The following is a 21,068-nucleotide window of genomic DNA, read 5'->3' on the forward strand; positions in this document are numbered from 1 at the left end:
CTTTACTTGGGGCAGGCAGCCTGCTCTGCCATGAGTCCTGCATGAATTTTATTTTGCAGAGGACCTACCTCATTCAAGAAAGGTGAAGATCACCTCTCCAGTTACCCAGTCTCTGCTCCAAAACCTTAGGCCTGCTTTGTGCATATGTGCACTACTGCCCTGACCTGGGAGCAGGTCTTCACAGACCCTGGAAAAGGCCGGGCAGCTCTAGTTCTTGTGGCCAGGGTCTCACAAGTGGTAGAACCTGACTGAAAGTCCTGAGATGCTGCTGAAGGCCATTTCAGGTGTGCCTCTGCTTTGAATGGCTGCCAGGTCCTCTGTCTGTGGAGACAGGTCTCCCTGATCCAGTGGCCCCCTGGCTCCACCTCCCGTCAGTTAGAAAAGCCCCCAATCACTTGCCCTTTCCCTCCCCTTAGCCTACTGGCTTTAGACTCATTGCTTACCAGAGACAAGGGACTTTATTCATTTCACAGATTGGACTATTTGATACAAACTTGAAGCCGACTTTGAAAGTGAAATTCTTGCCATCCTCCCTCTTATTCCAGCTAGTGGCTGATTTCTCCAGCAGAAGGCCACGGTTGATATTCCCAGTACGTGCTCTCAGGAGTCACCCTTGACCATGAAGACCCTGCATTACTAATTCATGTTCCTCTTGTGGGAAATGACCCTTACTAGGAGGGTCGTGGTGGCTGAGAAGACACTACTTAAAGCAGACTGCCAACAAAAGGCTACAAGCCAAAACCCTTGCCAGAGATGAAGTGGCCTTCAGCCTAGGGCACAGCAGGTTGTCAAAAGCTGGGAGCATGAATTACACGGGGGTTTCTGGGGTTACTCAACTATCTGGAGGGCGGTTATTCACGCTTCTCTCCAGCAGAGGGCAGCACAGTGATGCTGGAGAAGTCGGGTGAGGGCAGCAAGAGCAGGGTGGGGAGCAAGGAGCAGGCCACAGATGGGACCCTGCAGGTTCAAGTCTCAGACTCGTCTGTCTCTTCAGTGGAGCCATCGCTCTCTGCATCCAGTTTGCGGGAGCGATGGAGGGGTTTCCATGGGGAACCAACCCGGGGAGGGGTTCGGGAAGGCAGGCAGCTGGCCTCAGAAGTGGCAGTGATGGAGTTGACCAGGCCTGGGACCTGGACCAGCCTGAAGAAGGAAAAGCCCAGAGTTTGAGTCTCCTATTCAGAGGTCAGCACATCCACGCACTTGAGCAGACCCCCAAGGACGTAGGGTACCTTTGTTCTCTGCTGGCCCCAAGCCCTTTCACTGACCAACATGGGGTGTTAAAAATAGGTGCTGTGTCACCTACTGTGGTCACAGTCACCGCTAACAGATCTGGCTTCCACAAGAGGGCAGCATCTTCCCACTTGACACTTACAGCCGCTCCAGCTCCTCATCCATGGCTGGGTCATGCATCAAGTCTCCTTTGTCTGGCAAAGCTCCTAGAAGATAGGGGTGTGGGGTGAAGTCACAAATCAACATGAGGGCCCTGCAAGGGAGCAGATCCTCTGTCCCTCGCCTTCATGTCTGACAACTTGTTCATCAGGGAAAGTTAGTCCACGTGAAACAGGAAGTCAGCTGCTACTTCATACATTGAGTGATCTCACTTTCCCTCCCTTGGGGCAAAAGTGACAGCTAAGGAGATATCCCCAAACAGGTGATCAACCCCCTTCTAAGATCGGATGTGCTTTGTGACCAGCACTGGGTGTTCAGTTCCTGAGGCCCCAAGTGCGGAGCTGGAAAGATTATGGTCTAGGCTAAATCCAAAGGGTAGAAAACAGCCAATGTATACAACTGCCCTTCCCTTGATCCCATCCCCTCAAATGTAGGATATGTGAAAACATGCTAAAATTGCTGCTTCTAGTGAGGAGGAAATCCGCTCCCATCCTGAGGTCTGGTACTAGCATCTGTCCGGATTGGTTCCCTTAGCCATAAAGGCATACATAGGTTGGTGATGCTATTGGGAAGTGTATGAAGAGTTTTGGGTGCTTCCTCCAATGAAATCTTCTTTTTGCTATTTTTTCAGAATAATCAGTTTTTTTTTTTTCCTAACTAGGGAAAAAAACCCAACAACAACAAAACCCACCTCCATCATGAGTAGGAAGGTGAGACTGAAATTTGCAGAGAGGGAGATTCTCACCAGGAAACTGTTGAAGGAACGGGGCTCAATGGCAGTTTAGCCTCGAGGCAGACAGTGGTGCTGGGCTTCAGACTCCCAGCAGCTAGCCCTGGCCCCTCTGACGATTACACCGTCAGGTTACGCCTCAGATCGTTCTGGGGGGACAGATTTCTTCCACAACCTGTTTCGAGCAGGCTAGTTCCAAGTTACTATTTTTAACACATGCTGCCTTCTGTTGCTGCCTATTCTACATATTAGTCATTAATTAGTAGTTAGAAATAAATTGTGTAAGGGTCCTTTTTATCCTCAGAACTGGAGATTGGAATGAAGGGATTTTTTGTTTTGTTTTTTTTTTAAGACAGGGTTTCTCTCTTGTAGTCCTGGCTGTCCTGAAACTCACTCTGTAGACCTGGCTGAGCTGCCTGCCTCTGCCTCCCCAGTGCTGGAACTAAAGGCATGTGCCACCACCTCCCAGCTTTGAAGGTTCTTTCTTAAGAGCAGAGAGGGGATGAGGTTAGTGCAGGCTGTGGTTGTTGCTAACTAGCTTTTCTTTTCCTCCTAGCAGCTATCACTGGTAGAAAAGTAGTCAGTTCCCAGGACTGTGACACCTAGAGAGTGTTCCCTGGTCCCCAGTTGGCCTCTTTTCTAGCCCCAGTCCAGCTGGCGACCCTGCTTATGAATCTTAGTTGAGCAGGTCCCTGACTCCCGCCTCGGTAGCATGCATGTTAGCTCGCCTGTCTCCTCTAGAACACTGGCAGATGTGTGTCTACAGAAATAAGCATAAAGGTCCCAGCACAGCTTCTGGCTCACACTGTGCTGGGTATTTAGCAAATGTTAATTGACCTCTGGATCCCATCCCCTCAACTGCCACAAGGAGGAGGGATGCCTTCTGTCTCTCTAAGACTCAGAATCCTGGATCGAATCACACAAGGAGATCCTCCTGAGCAAAGATGGAATCATAAATCCTTTAACCTCCTCCAGGATCTGGGTTTGTGGCACACACCTTTAGTTCCAGCACTTGGGAAGCAGAGGCAGGCGGTTCAAGGCCAGCCTGGTCTATGTAGTACATTCCAGCTACACAGAGCTATACAGTGAGGCCCTGTCTCAAAACAACAAAAGACAACAAACCTCCAGCAAGAGTGGCCTGCCGGCCCTCCCCGGGAGGGAGAGAGGCTGGGGGAGGAGTGTGGTGGGTGGAGCCAGCCAGTGAGGAGAAAAGCGACAGGCAGGAAAACTGGGCCAGTCGCCACTTTTTTTTCCTCCTCTTTTTCAGATTTATCAGATTTTTTTCCCACCTGGGAAAAAAACACCTCCCAGACACACCTTTGCCCTGTTTCTAAATTGGATTCGGGTCACTTTGATATATAATCTCCAGAACTACTGGGTAAATAGCCCTGCGTCTGCCCAACCTGCAGGCCACTCCCTAGAACAGAACCAGAGATTCTCTAGGGAGGGGCCGGCCAGGCCTATGCCAGGGAGCAGAGCAGCAGCTCATTCATGTTGGGGCAGGGCAGAAAGCTGTCAGTCACATGGGAATGTGAGGGACCTCCTAGGGCTGGCAGTTTTGGGTTATGCTCATTGTAGCTTCTAGGCTGGAGATTCAGAGACTCCTACCCCTGTAAGGGCCGTATCTGCCCACAGAAGCCAGCTGCTACCTGTGCTGGGAGGAGCCCAGAGGTCACAGGAGCTCTACTTACCCAGTGCTTGGTTGATTCCATGATGCTTTGAGAGAGCCACAAGGAATCCATAGAAAGTGAGCCTCTGGACATTGCTCAGGATCTCTTTGACAAGCGCTGGGGGTGGACAGCTAGAAGAAAATGCAGAGGCCAGATTCAAGCCTAAGTGCCATCTTTTCATCCACTCCTCCAGGACACTCAAAAGCTGGGAGACCATGGCAGGAGCAAGGCCCAGACTGCAGACCCACAGGGCTGGGATGCTCAGTGTACTCAGTTGGTGAGCTTAGAGATGGAGCATGCTAGCTAGGCATGTGCTCTGCCACACCCCGGCCCCATAACCAAAGCTTTTACAGGGAACCCAGATGAGAGGGCAAGAAGACGCGGCCACTGGTGACAGCTCCTTGCCTGGAGGCTATCCCTAAGGGGCCTTCGTGCCTCAGTTTCACCTTCCCTTTCTGTGGAAAGGTTTGGAACAGTAAATGTTTCCTTTCCAAGAAGGCAAGGCTCGTCTTCCCCCTAGTAAACAAGTCACCTACAGCCAGTTTTGCCTGGTGAAAGTGCCCCTTTGTGAGCCACCTGCTTTGGGGGCAAATGGCCATGTTTTCAAATTTGGAAACCCTGAGCCAATCAAAATATATTGCTAGAGACTTGTTCCCAGACCCGCAGCCTGACCCCGCCCCCGGGGCTGAGGTGGGCGGGGCCTCGGCCAGGTCCCACCTGTACTTGTGCCGGTCACACAGGTTCTCCAGGCGCTGATAGAACAGTGATGCCTCCACTCCGTCCAGCATACCGGCATCACCCAAGATGGGTCGCTGGCGATGCTGCCCACTGGATGATGTTGGCACAATCACTGTGTTGGGGTTCTTCCCTGACAGCAAGTCCTGGTAGATGGCAGCCACACTGTCCAAAAACTCTGGTACCACAGGGATGGGAAGGTACAGTTTAGGCAAGGAGGTCATATTTCATCTCTTCACCATGTCCCCCTTCTCTGATAGCTCAGTTCTGTCCAGCCTCCGTGCAGATGCGAAAATCCCTGAGGTGATGGACTGTTGCCCTCATGAGACTAGATGAGGCCCCCCTGCAGACCTGCAGAGCACCCTGTCTTTTTAATTCATTTACCCAACGACAAGTTTGCTATGTAAGGATTTGCTTATCTGTCTCCTTGCTGGAATGTAAGAATCTTGAACAATGGCAGGGGTCATGCCCTACTGATGTCTCCTGTCCCAGTGCCTAATACTGTGCTGGTACATGTTAAATGCTATAACTGTGTTCTTTCTTTTGAAAAGTGAACACATGTACATTCTCACTGGTTAGCCCCATTTCATGAGGCCATCTGCTTCATGAAAGCGTGTTGGAGGATGCAGGAAGTATCTTTGTTACTGCCCAGACTGGGCCTCTTTTAGTGTACTCAAAATACCTTGAAAGAAAGGAAGGAAAAATAAATACCACCGAGGAAGAGAGGGCCCTGCAAACTGCTAATTTAGTAATCATTTGAAGTTGTTCTCCAAGCTTTGTAGTCACACCATTGTTAGTAAACAATGACTTATGGCCTGTTCTCTCTCTCCCCCTCTCTCCCTCTCTCCCGTCTCCCCACTCTCTCTCTCCCCTTTCTCTCCCCCTCTTCTCCTTCTCCCTTCCTCTTCTCTCTCCTCTGTATGTGCATGTTAGAGGAGAGGAATCCTCCCAAAGATGGCTGCATCTTTGCTGAGCTTCTGAGAGCTTCTGTCTAAGAGCTTCTGAGAAGTGAGACAGATGCTGGTGCTGCTGGAGCAGGTGGTGACCCCAGGTTCTAGCTCCTGCCTGCACAGCCCTTGGGCTGCGATCAAGTCAACAGAATGTGGCACCTAAGTGAGGCCAAAGCTGACTGGGGCACTAGCTGGCAAGAAGGCTATTTCCAGGCTCCAAAGACAGCTTTCTTTTTTACTGGAAAAGCACTTTAACCAAGTTTCTTTATGGATGCAGCAATTTCTAAACCCCAAATTCAATTTGGTATATGAGTTGTATACATTTATATTTATTTATTTTTATTCCATTTATTAAGTCAGAATGGGCTTAAGGGTGCAACGACATGAACTGGGAAGCAGAGTGGAAGTGAGATAGAGCTGGTGTGTGTGTGTGTGTGTGTGTGTGTGTGTGTGTGTGTGTGTGTGTAGAGAGAGATTCTTGTTCTTTTAGAGATGAGGTCTCATTATGTTGCCATGGTAGCCTTCATCTCCTAGACTAAAGTGACCCTTGTGCCTCTGTCTCTTTAGTAGCTTGAACTACAGTCCTGTACTGCTGCTTCTGGTTTGGTGTGTGCTTATTGAAAACTATGAGTATGGTAAAAGATATGCCGCACATGGTCAAGGGCTAAGGGAGTGGCTAAGAGCACGGTCTGAGTTCTAACTGTGCAGGCTTATCTCTTCGGACTAGTGAACAGATTAAAGTCCTTAGTGCGCACCTGGGAAGCAGTAAGGTTTTAATAAGTGAATGCTATTGGTGCTCTTACTGCTGTTATCACTTAAATGGCTTTCTTTGTGCTGCTGACTGGAAGAAGTGTTTTTCGGTATCTTCAGGACACTGAGGAAGTAGGCTCGGCAGACTGAATAATGTGACCGCCAGTGTAAGTCAGACATCCTGTTGGTGGGTCGTGATGTAGCATACCCCTAGAGGAAGTGGGGAAGGGAAATGTGTGTGCCAGGCACACAGATGGAAAAGAGGGTGAGAAAGGGAGGCATGGTCCCTGACAAAAGCCACATGGGGCCTGGAACATTCTTACCTGAATAATAAAACTGGATCTGGAAGGCAAAGAGGAAATCTGAAAAAGACATCAAGCAATCCATGGCATCATCCATGAGCACGATCCTGAGGGGAGAGGGAGAGAATGAGAGACGAGAGTACGTTACATGTGTGTGCCTTGAGGAGAGGAAAGCCAAGCTGACAGACAAAGATCATGCACAAACGAGTTGTTTCTAGGCCCCCAGTCTCCCGTGGGGCTGCAGCATGTTTGGGAGAAGGGTCCCGAAGCCAGTTCCTCTTAGAACCACTCACTTCTCCATCAGCCGAACTCCGCTGCCCAGCTGAGCTGAGCACACTGCTCCCAGGGCAGGCTCCCAGGGCAGTCTCAGCGGCACCAGTCAATGGAGCATGGGCAGAGGGCGCTGGAGGCGGCAAAGAGAGGGTGCAAGTGTAACGCAGCCAAGACCTCTTTTCGTGTCCTTCAGCAGTAAATCCCTTCATTCTGCAGCGAGGACCATCTAGTTCCGAATAAATACCGCTCATCGGAAAAGGCAAAAAGGAACAGCCAAGAGGTTTAAAGGGGTTTTGGCAAGTGGTGCTGAGATTTAATAAGCTACCAAATGGCCAGAACAGCGACAGGCACCTCCACTCGGGGACATGGAAGGTAGATTGGGGACAGGGGGGTAGGCAATTCTGCACTTGAGAGGGTCACAGAACACACATCAGCAAGTGTGGAGGCCACTGCAAGTACCCGTCTCCGCTCTTCCTACTGGGCACCCTCAAGGAGAAACCATTTGATTGGTAAAGAGATCACACCACGGCCATGTTCATCCTCTCTCAGGGATGTAGCTGAAGGGGGACAGGAAGAGAAGGAAGTCAGCACTTGCTGGGCTCTAGCCGTGTGCCAGGCAGAGTGCCAGACTCCTCTGCTGGAGGGGGCTGGGCCTCCAATCTGTTTCTGACAGGGCCCTTCTGGCTTTATCTTTCTTTTCTTTTCCTTTTCTTTCTTTCTTTCTTTCTTTCTTTCTTTCTTTCTTTCTCTCTCTCTCTCTCTCTCTCTCTCTCTCTCTCTCTCTCTCCTTCCTTCCTTCCTTCCTTCCTTCCTTCCTTCCTTCCTATTTTAAATTGTTTAGTTTTGCTTTGGGGTATTTTTCTAAATCTATTTCCTTGACTCAGAGGGTCTCCAAACTGGAAGTGGGTCAGCTTGCGAGTCAGTGGTCTTTACTCTAGAGAAGGGACTTTATGGAGAGCACTGTCTGAGTAGTAAGTACCCTTGTCTTAGGATTGTGCAGAGGGCTAGGATTAGGGTTAGAGTTAGGCACTAGGGTTAGGGTTAGGTCTACAGTCCTGAGGACAGAGGAGGGTTCCTAGGAGCTGTGATAACAATAGCAGAGACAGGGACGGTTTACTGAGCACTCTCTCCACAGGGGACACTACACAGAGTTTTAACTTCCTTCATTAATCTTCACCCCACAGCACCAGATGTTGGACTTGTTACTTCCTTCTGTACCTGAGGGTCTTTGATCCCACAGGAGTCAGCTTGCTCAAGTACACACTTGTGAGTTTGTATGACACCACAGGCTGAGTGTGTCCATTAGGTAGGTCACACTGCTTCTTTCAAAAGGAGGAAGAAGCCAAGTGCATGCCTTAGATCCAGGCACTGGAGAGGTAGAGGCAGAGGCAGCTCTGTGAGTTCGAGGCCAGCACCAGCCTGGTCTATGTAGAGTTCCAAGACAGCCAGAGCTACTTAGAGACCCTTTCTAAAAATAATAAGACGAACTAAAAGCCAGGCAGTGGTGGCACACGCCTTTAATCCCAGCACTCGGGAGCCAGAAGCAGGTGGATCTCTGACAGTTCGAGGTCAGCCTGGGCTACCAAGTGAGATCCAGGACAGCCAGTACTACACAGAGAAACCCTGTCTCCAAAAAACCAAAAAAAAAAAAAAAAAAAAGAAAGAAAGAAAGAAAGAAAGAAAGAAAAAGAAAAATTAGAAACACTAGCATTAACTTATACATTAGCTTCTGGGGCTCATTTATATTCTTTCCCGTGTATATCTTAGAGCTTTAACTGTTCCTTGTGTATCTCTTGGGGAGAAAGAAAGCTGCCTCCACTACCAGCTGGAAAAAACAGAGGCCAGCGTGGGACGCGTCAATGCTGCAAGGACCACAGGGAGGCGCTGCGGGCCGCCGTCAGTGCCCGGGAAACTAACCGAAGCCCCCATCCAAACGGCTCGGGATTTCACACAACCTGAGGGGGGGAGAGGGAGAGAGGGAAGGAGGGAGGGGCAGAGAGGGAGAGGGAAGGGGGAGGGGGAGAGAGGGGGAAGGAGCGAGGAAGAGAGGGAGAGGGAAGGGGGGAGGGAGGGAGGGAGGGAGGGGGAGAGAGGGAGAGGGAAGAGGGGAGGGAGAGAGAGGGAGAGGGAAGGGGGAGGGAGAGAGGAAGAGAGGGAGAGGGAAGGGGGAGGGGGAGAGAAGGAGAGGGAGGGAGGGAGGGAGGGAGGGAGGGAGGGAGGGAGGGAGAGAGAGAGAGAGAGAGAGAGAACAGAGAACGAGGGCACTGAGCGAGCCTGCCTGAGACATCTGGACGGGAGGCAGCAGAGACAAGGTCTGGGTTAGTGAAGATCAGTGCAGGGGCGGAAGGCCCTCCCAGGAAAACCCGGGGAGGAAGGGCCACCTCAGGAGAGAAGGGACAGCCCCGTCCCTGCTGCTCTACTCCAGGTTGGCCAGGCACCCTAGCAGCCAAAAGCAAGTGACTTCAGGAGAGCACTGGGCTGAGCCTCACCCCTGGAAACCTTGGGTGGTGCCTCCTCTATCATTAACCTGGATCCTAGGGCTCATGTGGATAGTCGCAGTTGATTTGTATCTTTATTAGTCATTATATTGTGATGCAATTAAAATACCATAAAATCAACCCATTACAAATATATAACTCAGTGTTTTAGTATACTAAGAACATTGTGCAATCATCATCATCACACCTGCTAATTCTAAAAGTTACCTCTCTTTGCATTTCTCTCCCATCAGCATGCTCCTGAGGCAGACTCTGCTTCCCAGAGGCTCCAAGCAGATCCTGCCAGCACCTCTCTGGACTGTAGGGAAATGCCCTCCCTAACCCAAGACTATATACAGGGCAAAACTCTATACTCTGCCCCCACCTCAGAACTGGCTCAGCTTTCTGTGAGGCTTTGTAAAGAAAGATTTATGTTATTTTTAGTTAGGTGTGTCTATGTGTAGGTATGTGCATGTGAGTACAGGTGCCTGAGCATCGGACTTACAGCAGTGGTAACTGGGTGCTGAGAACCAAAGCCAGGTCTTCTGGAAAAGCTGCAAACACTCTGAATTACTGAGCATCCCTCTAACCTGAGAGGCCATTCTTGATTAGAACGTTAGCTCCTCTTATTTCTTTTATTGCGTTAAGTTTCAGGTTCTATTTAAGTACAGATTTTTTTTTAATGCACACAAGCTGTGCATTAATACACACCCACCCTGCTGTGTAGTTAGCTGCTGGGACTGCTGACCTGCGGCAGCCAGAGACAATGGTTCAGATGCATGTTGTTTACTTCTTTGGCATCCTGGCCACAACCCGCGCCCCCTTCTTCCCGTTCTTATCTACCCCAGGAACTTGCTGCTCTTTTCAGGATGGCTTTGCTGCTCTAGGAGGAAACACCTTCAACAGTCTTAGCAGAGAAGAATTGGCCCGAGAGCAGCACTTTCGACTTTGTGGATCAGGAATGTGTGCCTGTCACCTGGTCAGGGGCAAAGTCCCCGGGAGTATGAGCTTATCTGTTTGCTGCTCACAGAAACAGTGCTGGACGTGGAAGTCTGGCCCTGGGTCTTTCTGCAGTCTGTGGTAAGCACTTCTGGGATTCCAAGAATTGGGCTTACATTTGAATCACTGGTCATGCTTGTGCCAGAAACACCACTTCCTCCTCTTCTCCTTCTCCTCCTCCTAAGACAGGGTTTCTCTGTGTAGCCCTGGCTGTCCTAGAACTCACTCTGTAGACCAGGCTGGCCTCCAACTCAGAGATCCAGCCGCCTCTGCCTCCCAGTGCTGGGATTAAAGGTGTGTGACACCACCCAGCCAGAAACATTTCTTGATCCTTTCTTTTGGACAACATGAGAGACCTAAGGGTGGTCATGATACTCAGTAGGAGATGGCTGCTCCCTCCACAGACATGGGCACTGCTAAGGAAGAGAGACCAAGCCCTCCTTGAAGATGGCACAGTATGGTGGCAGAGCGGAGCCTCAGGGGGGCAGGGTAGCCTACTGTGCTTGACTGTTCCTGCCATTGACTTGGCTGAAACTGATACCTGAGTCAGGAATGCAGCACATGTGGATGACCTTGTTTCAAGGAAGGTTCTGGAAGAGTTCTGGGGTGATGGATTGGAGTTCAAGATGAGAGAGTGAGGGAGTTATCTGTGGGAATATATGAGAGAGAGAGAGAGAGAGAGAGAGAGAGAGAGAGAGAGAGTGTCTGTGGATGTCAGAGGGATCAGATCCCTTGGAGCTGGAGCTACATGTGTGCTATTCGCTACCTGGGGTGGTTTCTGGAAGCTGAACTTGGGTCCTCTGCAAGAACAATACATACCTTTAACTGTAAGAATAATACATACTTTTAACTGCCAAGGCATCTCTCTAGCCTCTTCATTTTAAAAATAGAAAAATATCTTTTTTATTTTGAAAATTAAGGCATTGGAAAAATAGCTCAGTGGTTAAGAACACTTGTTGAGACTGTAAAACATCGGTAGGGAGCTTCTGCCCTCCGGGGTTCTCCCACTGTGCTGTCAGCCTGTATTTAAGACCTCCTCCCTCCTTCAATAAACGGCATTCGGCATTGAAAAAAAAAAAAAAAAAAAAAGAACACTTGTTGCTCTTGCAGCGGGCCTGGGTTCGGTTCCCAGCACCCCATGGCAGTTCACAGCCATCTGTAACTCCAGTTCCAGGGGATCCAGTGCCCTCTTCACCTCCACTGCCACCAAGTATGCATGCGGTGCACATACATATATGTAGGCCAAACACTCAAAATAAAACTAACTAAATAAAAACAAAGCCCACCCTATAAAGACAAGTGGTGGTATGTGTCTGTAATCCTAGCACTCTGGAGGCTGCGGCAATGGGATTGTTAGTTCAAGGCCAGCATGGTCTACATAATGAGACTCTGTCTCAAACAAAACAAATTAAATCAAGGCAAAACAAAGCAGACACAAACACCACATGTAGTCCTGTCCATCTCCAAACAAATGCTCTGACCCATGAACATTTGCGCATACTCTGCTTGCTCTCAATTCCAGCAGAACTGTGGGAAAGGCAGGCGGGAAGCTATCACCTTGCATTTCTCTTCCCAGGCAGGGACAACCTGGGTTGTCCATCCCCACAGATAAACCCCTCATCTTGAACTCCAATCCATCCCCCCAGAACTCTTCCAGAACCTTCCTTGAAACAAGGTCATCCACATGTGCTGCTTTCCAGTGGACAGCAGTTGGCTCAGCACCCCACCCTGCCAGAGGCCTTTTGCGAACACGCCAGCTGCTCTGACACCTGGAGAAGCCTGGCCACCCTGGCTTTGAAGTGGAGCCAGCAGGGAACCGCTGCCAACAAGAGTCTGTACAAATCTATTGGATCACCGAGGGATCCTTGCAGGCGATGCCTCCGGGCTAGAGAGAAGGCCTCTGGGGAAAAATACAGGCAGCACTCTGGTTCAGGCTGGCTCTGAGCAGAACCATGTGGAGGGTGGAGTCCAGGGCAGGCAACTGGGATGAAGAAAGCAGAGTTGGCAGGGTCCGAGCTGGTCCCAGGGGGTTGGCTGCTCTCTTCTTCCCTGACTTCCAAGAGCTGGGACAAGCTGGCCGGTTGGGAGGAAGTGGGGGCCAAGCTTCCAGTCCAAACTCACTGAAGCGCCAAGCTGCTCGGCACCCCTGGTCTAGTGGCATGAGCTGGTCCCTTTTCCCTGACATTCTGGGTTTGATGACTCAGAGATCAGGTCTCTGTTCTATCTGTGTCTCAGTTTCTCCATATATAAGGAAGAGCTGACCACGGTTCCGATAGCAAAGGACACTGAATAATGCAATCTGAGGATGAACTTTGCCCAGGGGCTCAGAAGCTCAAGAGCAGCGTGAGTGCTGTCAACAGAAGGCGCCTCTCTGGGTTAAGGTGCTGGAAGAGCCTAAAATAGCAATAAAAGTGGCTGGGTGGAAGTGAACGCTGCCAGCTCCCAAGCCAGGCAGAGGCTGCCAGCCGGAAGCTGGCTATTTAGTTTCTAGCCCACTTTTGGGGGAACCAACGCTTAGCCAAAGCCCAAAAGAAGAGCTGCTTTACATGATTAAACTTCTTTGGAGAGGTCGTGTGACTAGTGTCCTTCATTGGGACAGCTGAAGCACGTCCCCAAGTTGGTTTGCGCTAACAGTACACCCTGGCAGACTGTTTTAATGCCAGGGCTGTGAGAACAGGACAGTGATAAAACCATGTGAGGACCTAACCCCAAGGTCAGGGAGCATGCTGCTGGGAAGGTTTCCTGGGTCTCTCTCTCCTGGCTTGGGTGAGAAATGTGCTACCCCAGTCCAGTCCTCAAAGGCATAGGACATGTAGGTCACAGCTTTCCCTAGGTGCCAACCTGTACCTCCAGGGCACCCCAATCCCATCTACCCTGTAGGGCCTGACAAGTTTGACTCGGAGCAATATTGATAACAATAATGCTTAATATCCATTTTCATATCTTTTGAATTAAAATTGTATTACTCATTTGTGTACATTAGGTGGACAGCTCATGCCACAGTCATGTGTGGAGGCCAGAGGACAGCTGGAGGGATCAGTTCTTTCCTTCTACTCTATGGGTCCCAGAGATGGAACTCAGGTGTCACTCTTAGTGGCAAATGCCTCTACCTGATGAGCCCCGCCTCCTCTTATTGAGTCTGTGAGGTAAGTTTGGTGAGCATATTTACAAGGACATGGAGGTTCAGAAGAGTGTCACAAGCTAACCAAGATCACAAGCTCGCATCTAAAGAGCTCTCACTGAAATCCAGGGCTTTCTGAGTCTTGAGCACAGACAGGCTCTAGGCCATTTGCTGTATCTGTTAAGAAAACAGCCTGGACTCCGTGTTAGCAATAACCTTTCTAGGCCTCTGCCCCGCTCCCGCTCCTGCTCTTGGCCTCAGTTCTGGCACCCGCCTGCAGAAGGGCTGGAGATTCAGGCCTGCCTCTGCTGCTTCTGCAGACAACTTACAGCCTTTTTATCCCAGAACCACCGGAGGGAGAAGCCTCAGGTCTTAGGTGGACTGCTCACAGGTTTGGGAGGTAAAGGCCTGAACGGAATGTGCAGCCAAGAAGGCCTGCCTTCCTCCTGCCCTATCCACGGCTCTCTGTAGGCACCACCAGTGGAAAGACCAGCTGCTTTGCACACTGTGCCCGGAATTCTCTGGTCCTCTCACTGCTCCGCTGTCTAGTCAAATCCTGCCTTTCCCTTTTCATATCCGAGAAGTCCATGAGCTCCCCAATTACGGCAGAGAATAACCTAACACCTGTGTTCTTCAATTCAGCTTGTAAAAGTTCTTTTTTTGTTTTTGTTTCTGAGACAGTCTCATGTAGCTCAGGCTGGCCTTGAACTTGGTATGTTCTCAAGGCTGGCCTTGAACTTCTGACCCTCCTGCCAAGTAGAATTACAAGTAAGTAAAACATTCTTAGGACTGAAAAACTCTCAAACTTCTAGAGCCTAACATACCAAATATTCTCTTTCCTTTTTTTTTTTTTTTTTTTTTTTTTTTTTCCTTTTTCTCTTTTGAGATAGGGTTTCCCTGTGTAGCCCTGGCTGGCCTGGAACTTAGTAAGTAGTAGATCAGGCTGGCCTTGAACTCATAGAGGTCTCCCTGCTTATGCCTCCCGAGTGCTGGGATTAAAGATGTGTATCACATTGCCTAGATCAATTTTTTTTTTTTAATTTATTTCCTTTTTCCCTTGGAAGGGGGACAGTTGTGAGCTGCCATGTGGGTGCTGGGAATTGAACCCAGGTCTACCAGAAGAGCAGCCCCTGCTCCAAACCACTGAGCCATCTCTCCAGCCCGCCTAGATCAATTTAAAAACAACAATAAAAAACAATACTAGGGATTGAACTCAGGGCCTTTTTCTCTACTGAGCTACAGACTGCCCTCTTCATATCTTTTAATTTGAGATAGGATCTCACTACATTGCTGGTGCTCACATCCTGGAATTCATTCAGGAGTCCAGGAGAGCTTTGAACCTATGAACCTCTTGCCTAACCTCAGTAGTTAGGATTACAGGACTATGTCACCAGGCCAGCCTTTGTTTGTTTACTTTGAACATGGGTTTTACTATATTGCCCAGACTGGACTCAGACTCCTGAGGTCAGTGATTCCCCTTCTACAGCCTCCCATATAGCTAGGACTTCAAGCATGTCACCAACTTCATCTTTTTTGTGGGTCATGGTACTGGGTATTGAACTCATGACCTTATGCATGCTATGTTATATACTCTGCCATTGGCTTATGCTGCAGCCCCCAATTTTGCTGTTGGTATCTTTTGTTGAACAGAACATTTACATTTTAATTTCTTGGTCTATTACAACTGCTCTTAAACTGTGGGTCTTGACCCCTGGGGGGTGTCCCATACCAGACATCCTGCACATCAGATATTTACATTACAGTTCATAACAGTAGCAAAATTATGAAGTAGCAATGACACAATTTTATGGTTGGTTTTATCATGAGGAACTGTATCAGAGGGTTGCAGCATTAGGAAGGTTGAGAACCCCTGGTCTAGTAGTTAGAATTTGACATTTGAGGCCAGGGTTCCACTTGCCATTAGGAGATTTCTGCTTCTTTGATGGTACCTCCCCATCTCTCTGGGATATCAGCCCCACAAAGGCAAGGACTTTTTGTTCATTGCTCTAGCTGTAGTACCCAGAGTATCTAGCTGGAACGGCACGCTTTGCTCTAGCTGTAGTACCCAGAGTATCTAGCTGGAACGGCACATGTGCTTGATGAACACAGGCTGCTGAACCACAGTTTTGTCTGTGGACAGTTATGTTTGTCTTGCTCACTGGGCCTGGGCTTTTCGTAGCATGGTTAAGAATTCTTTTGCCACTTCATACCAGACACTCAGCAAACACCTGAAGAATGAATATAGGAGTGAGGTACCACTTTTCATTCACTACACTATACATGTATTTAAAAATTCTTAATTAAAAACATTGTTTTGAAGCTAGATATCATCACTATATAGCTGTGCTGACCTGGAACTCACTATAGACACCAGGCTGGCCTCAAACTCACAGAACTATGTCTGCTTCTACCCTCAGAGGGATGGAATCAAGGCCATGCGCCACCATACCTGCCTTCCATTGTCAACTGTTGGCATTGTTTTCTGAGAGGCTGGAGTCCTACTCAGAAATTCCTCTTTACATCTACAGCTTGTGTTTCTCCTCTAATGGCTTCTGATCTTACATTAAGGTCTTTGATCCATTTGGAGTTGATTAACTTAAAAGGGTTTTCTGTAGTTGTAATAGCTGAACCCAGGTGCTTGCCTCTGCCTCCTGATTTCTGGGATTAAAAATGTGCATCACATGCTCAGCTCCTACATTACAATTTTAAAAATCAGATAATTTGATCACTTTTCGGCCTTTGGGCTAAAATCAAGTGTAAAAAATTAGGTAATTTGTTGGGGTATATGACATGGGTTTTACATGGATTATCTCATCTTTATTAGCTATCATTATTTCTATTTTATAGATGGGGAAATTGTTACTTAGATTAAATAATTGTTTTTTAAGACAAGGTCTCACTATTGTAGCTCAGGCTGGCCTGGGACTCACTGTGTAGCCTGGGCTGGCCTTGAATTTATTCTTTCCTCAAGAGATTATTGGGATTCTAGGCATGAACCACCATCTCTAGCAAAGTTAAATAACTTGAGTAAGACTATAGGCTTATTGGTGAAGGACTTGCCGTTTGAATCCCCAGAGCTGTGTGTCTCTGGCACCTATCCTTGCCCATCAGGCTATACTGTGACTTTCCAGAATGTAAGTGCTTTTGTCTACAGCTGGGCTTTCTAGGAGTGTTGTGCTTTTGGAGCTCTGTGCTTTTATTCCTAACACAATGATGCCAACAGTGCCTTTCCTATTCAGGCAGATCCCCAAGTAGAGGTGTGGTCTCTGTTTCAGATGACAATAAGGAAGGGAATGTGAGCAATTTAATCCACCCTAGGCAAGAATGCCAGAGGGGGCTTGGGGGTAGTACTCTAAACCAGTGGTTCTTCAGTGTGCTTCCTAGACTGTCCACATCATCATGGACGATTTAGAAACAGGAACCTTTGGGGCCCTCCTAGAACTCTTGAACTCCGGTGAGGCTGCTAGCTGGGGTCTAAGAGGCCCCTCGGGTGATTCTGAGGACAGTACAGGGGAAGGACACTGCCTTAAATCTACCCTTGGCTTGGAGCTTCCAAATCTTGTGTTGCTTTCAAATGGCTTATAGGTGACGGTCCCCTTGGTTAGGAGGACAGAGCCAGAGGCTAAGCAGGTGTGGTCTTGCCTTTACTTGATGTCTTGTTAGATCATCTTCTGAGTATTGTGAAAGGGGAAAAAAGCCCGAAAGCACTTTGATCTATTTTTACATAAAAACCCGCCTTATTATTGCTATTATTATGTGCATGGATGTTTTGCCTGCAAGTATGTCTGTGTACCATGTGTGCACATTGCCTGTAAAGGTCAGAATAGGGCATCAGATCTGGAACTGGAATTATAGGTGGTCGTACATCACCAAATAGGTGCTGGGAATTGAACCTAGGTCCTCTGGAAGAGCAGCTGGTGCTCTTAACTACTGAACTATCTCTCCAGGCTCCATTTAAAAAAATTGGGTAATAATAATATTAACATTATCATAACAATGAATTATTTATTTACTTATTTATATACTCCTACTTCATTTTATTTTTGGTTTTTGTTTTGAGATAAGGTGTCATGTGTCCCAGGCTGGCCTAGAACTCCTGATCCTCCTGCCTTACCTTCTGAGTATTAGTAGGATAGGCATGCACCATGATGTTTGATTTAATTATTGTTGATTATTATTATTATTATTTTTGAGATCTCTGTGTAGCCCTGGCTTTCCTGGAACTTGCTTTGTAGACCAAGCTGGCCTTGAACTCAGAACTCTGCCTGCCTCTGCCTCCTGAGTCCTAGACTTAAATTAATATTTATTAAATTTGCTAGACAATTTCCATAAGTATCACTGAAATCTCACAAAACCTCTACGGTTATTATTATTCCCATTTTATAGAAATGGAAACAGGGCTTGGCAAAGCTAAGGGCTATCCTTACTGCCATCCAGTCAATGGGCTCTGATGGGCTGTATATTTACCCTTTCCTTTTTAGGTGTTATTTGTTATTTTTAATTATGGGCATGCCAATGAGCTTGTATGTGCAAGTGAGTGTGGTGCCCACCAAGGCCAGAAGAGTGTTGGATCCCCTAGAATTAGAGTTGGGGCGATTGAGAGGCGCCTGACATGGGTGCTGGGAACCTAACTGGGGTTCTCTGGAAGAGCAGCAAGCACTGCTAACCACTGAGCCATCTCTCCAGCTCCACATCACACACCAACCTCTTTCTAACACCTGTGCTCCAGTAGGTTAGGTTTAAATGGTACTACTTTTAACTGATATTGCAAGTGGACTCTGTGTAGGGCATTATTTTAAGCACATTACAGACTATTATTACCACCTTACAAGTAAGGACAGTGATGCTCAGAGAAATAACTTCCTCAAGGGCACAAGGGCATAAATCCAGAGGCCTGGTTCCAATCACATGCTCTGGTTTTGCAGGGCTGGGGACTGAACCGGGGCCGCACACAGGCTGTGCAAGTGCTCTGAGTTCCCAAGCCCTCAGGAAAGCTCCCTAGCTCAGAGGATGATGAGATGGAGATGCTCTGTTGACCACAGGGATAACCTTTTCTCATTCCTGAAAGAACGCTAAGGTGGAGGGGGTCTCTGGCTGGGCTGCTGGTGGAGAGAATGTTAGCTCTTTCCTGTGTTCCTAGCTCACACCTGCTGCCCCAGGGCCTGGCCAGAATGCTTGCTGCCCTTAAGGCAGGCCCTTGTGGAAATGCCATGTCATGCTCAGGCTCTGGTTCACAGCTGCCTGTGGATTACATTCTTTTCCGTAGGCATCATCACAGGCTGGAGCCTCCTGCAGCCTGTCCCCAGACCTCAGGGCCCTGAGTAAGAATGCTGGCAGTGGACGGGTGAGGGCAATTCCCCTTCTAGCAGGATCAGCCTTACAGGCTAACCACCCACATCTGTAACTCCGGTCAGACACCTGGGCCCTTTGATGGGAAAACTGGCATTCTGGCTTTCAGGACAGAGCGAGAAGAGCTTCACAGTCGAGAGGCATTTTCTGGGTAGTTTTCCAGTACACACGGCAGTTGGAGCAGGGTGGGGGGTGAATGCCATTGAGGAACAGGTGGACAGGGAAGCCAGACACTCACACCTACAGAGGAAACCAAATTCCCCTAACTTTGAATTCATCTCTGCTTTGTAGCCACTCCCCTGCGGACTCCCCAGCACTTCTGTTATTTGTACTTGTGCTCGTTCCTCATAACGAGAGGTGCTTTTCTGTAGAGGAGCACATAAGCCTCTTACCACAGAGGACAGAAGCCTCTCGGTATTGATAACTGTACAAAGGATATATTCATGACACGGCATTAAGAATTTTGGTTTTCACCAACACTTGAGAGGTAGAGACCAGAGATCAGAATTTTAAGATCATCTTGAGCTACATTGTAAGCACCAGCTAGCCTGGGCTACCTGAGATCCTGTCTCAACAAAAAGGAAGAATTCATTTTTGCTTGTTTGTTTGTGTGTGTGTGTGGTTTTTTTTTTTTTTTTTTTTTTTTTTTTTTTTTTTTTTTTTTTTTTTTTTTGGTTTTTCAAGACAGGGTTTCTCCGTGTAGTTTTAGTGCCTGTCCTGGATCTCAAACTCAGAGATCCTCCTGCCTCTGCCTCCTGAATGCTGGGATTAAAGACGTGTGCCACTGCCCAGCCTCATTTTTATTTTTAAACTTCTATTTATTTAAAAAAAATTATTATTAATTTATTTTGTTTGCATGTATGTCTGTGTACCACATGCATGCCTGGTGCCTGTGGAGGTCAGAAGAGGAGGGTGTTGGATCCCCTGGAACTGGAGTCATGGACAATTGTGAGCTGTCATGTGGATGCTAGGAAATTGAACCCAAGTACTTGATAAGACCAACAAATGTTCTTAACTGCTGATCCATCTCTCCAGCCTGTTTGTAAACCTTTAAAATAAAGATCTTGTGTGTGTGTGTGTGTGTGTGTGTGTGTGTGTGTGTGTGTGTGTAAAATGGTGTACAAATATTCACATATCCATTTATTGATGCATTCATTCAGCACACAAGCACGGAGTATCTAGTGCATATGTATGCAGTGCATGTGTCTGTGTGTACACATGAAGGCCATAACAAGGCCATGGATCCCTGGGAGCTGGAGGTACAGGTGTTTGTGGGGGTGCTGGCATGCTTTGTGAGTTCTGGGATCTGAACTCCAGGCCTCTTGCCTGTTCAGTGCTCCTAACTGCTGAGTCACCTAGACCAGGATTGGTGTTTTCAGAGTATCCTATTATTTATAATCTTGCAGTGCTTACACCAATCTGATCTTTAGAAGATCTGTGGAAATGGGTGTGGCGAATGCAAAGCTTCGGCTTCCTCCCCTAAGTTTACCATAGACTATCAAGACTGGGAAAGGAAGGAGCTGGAGAGAGGACTCAGTGGTCAAGAGCACAGGCTGCTCTTCCAGAGGACCCCATGGTGGCTTACAGGGCCACAGGATCCCACACCCTCTTCTGTCTCTGTGGGCAGTAGGCACATAAGTGTAACACAGGCAAAGCACCCATACACATAATTCTACAAACAAACAAACAAACAAAAAATAAGAATGGGAAGGGAAGACAGCAGCTATGCTGAAGTGAGAGAAACCAAGGTGATATATGGGAAGAGGTGGTAGGCAGTGCAAGAACTCACTTTAAGCTTAAACATTGCTCTGTGAGGGGCAGGAATACATTTTATTAATGATTATATCCAGTATTCATAGTAGCTACTTGCATGAAACTGACACCCAAGAAATATTTGGTGGGGCTGGAGAGACGACTCAGTGCTAAGAGCACTGACTGCTCCTGAAGAAGACCCAGGTTTGGTTCCCAGCACCCGTGGATTTTCTCACAACCGGCTCTAACTCCAGTGCTGGAGGATCTGATGTTCTTTTCTTGCTTCCTGGTGTTCTAGCACACGTGGCACACATAAACTCACACTGACAAACACAGACACATAAAAAAATAAATGTTTTGTTTTGTTTTGCTTTTGAGACAAACTCTATGTAGCCCTGCCTGTCTGTCCTGGAATTCACAGAGATCCGCCTGGCTCTGCCTCCTGAGTGCTGGGGTTAAAGGCATGTGCCACCACTGACTGGCAAGTCCTGACTTTTAAAGCATGAATTCCACCCCCAATCTCTTGGGCTGAATCTTTCTTAAAATGAGCTGAACCCAAAGGGAAACTAGC

General features: G+C 48.1%; 1 protein-coding gene across 7 annotated transcripts in view; it reads right to left on the reverse strand.

Annotated features, from left to right (window-relative positions):
- Positions 1-21,068, reverse strand: part of Cstpp1 (centriolar satellite-associated tubulin polyglutamylase complex regulator 1) — a 164,542-nt gene that overhangs the window by 3,714 nt on the left and 139,760 nt on the right. For 3 of the 7 annotated variants that reach the window (XM_076569972.1, XM_076569971.1, XM_076569973.1), the window contains 5 exons: positions 6,548-6,633; positions 4,507-4,702; positions 3,811-3,920; positions 1,373-1,436; positions 440-1,140 (listed from right to left, as the gene is read on the reverse strand). In XM_076569972.1, the coding sequence (XP_076426087.1) occupies positions 966-1,140; positions 1,373-1,436; positions 3,811-3,920; positions 4,507-4,702; positions 6,548-6,633 (631 nt within the window). In that variant the 3' untranslated portion in view covers positions 440-965. Of the gene's footprint in view, positions 1-439; positions 1,141-1,372; positions 1,437-3,810; positions 3,921-4,506; positions 4,703-6,547; positions 6,634-21,068 lie in introns of those variants that run through there. The other 4 variants (XM_076569969.1, XM_076569974.1, XM_076569970.1 and 1 more) reach the window with 2 other exon arrangements.

This window comes from Peromyscus maniculatus, chromosome 4, assembly GCF_049852395.1.
Source record: "Peromyscus maniculatus bairdii isolate BWxNUB_F1_BW_parent chromosome 4, HU_Pman_BW_mat_3.1, whole genome shotgun sequence".
Classification (NCBI taxonomy): domain Eukaryota; kingdom Metazoa; phylum Chordata; class Mammalia; order Rodentia; family Cricetidae; genus Peromyscus; species Peromyscus maniculatus.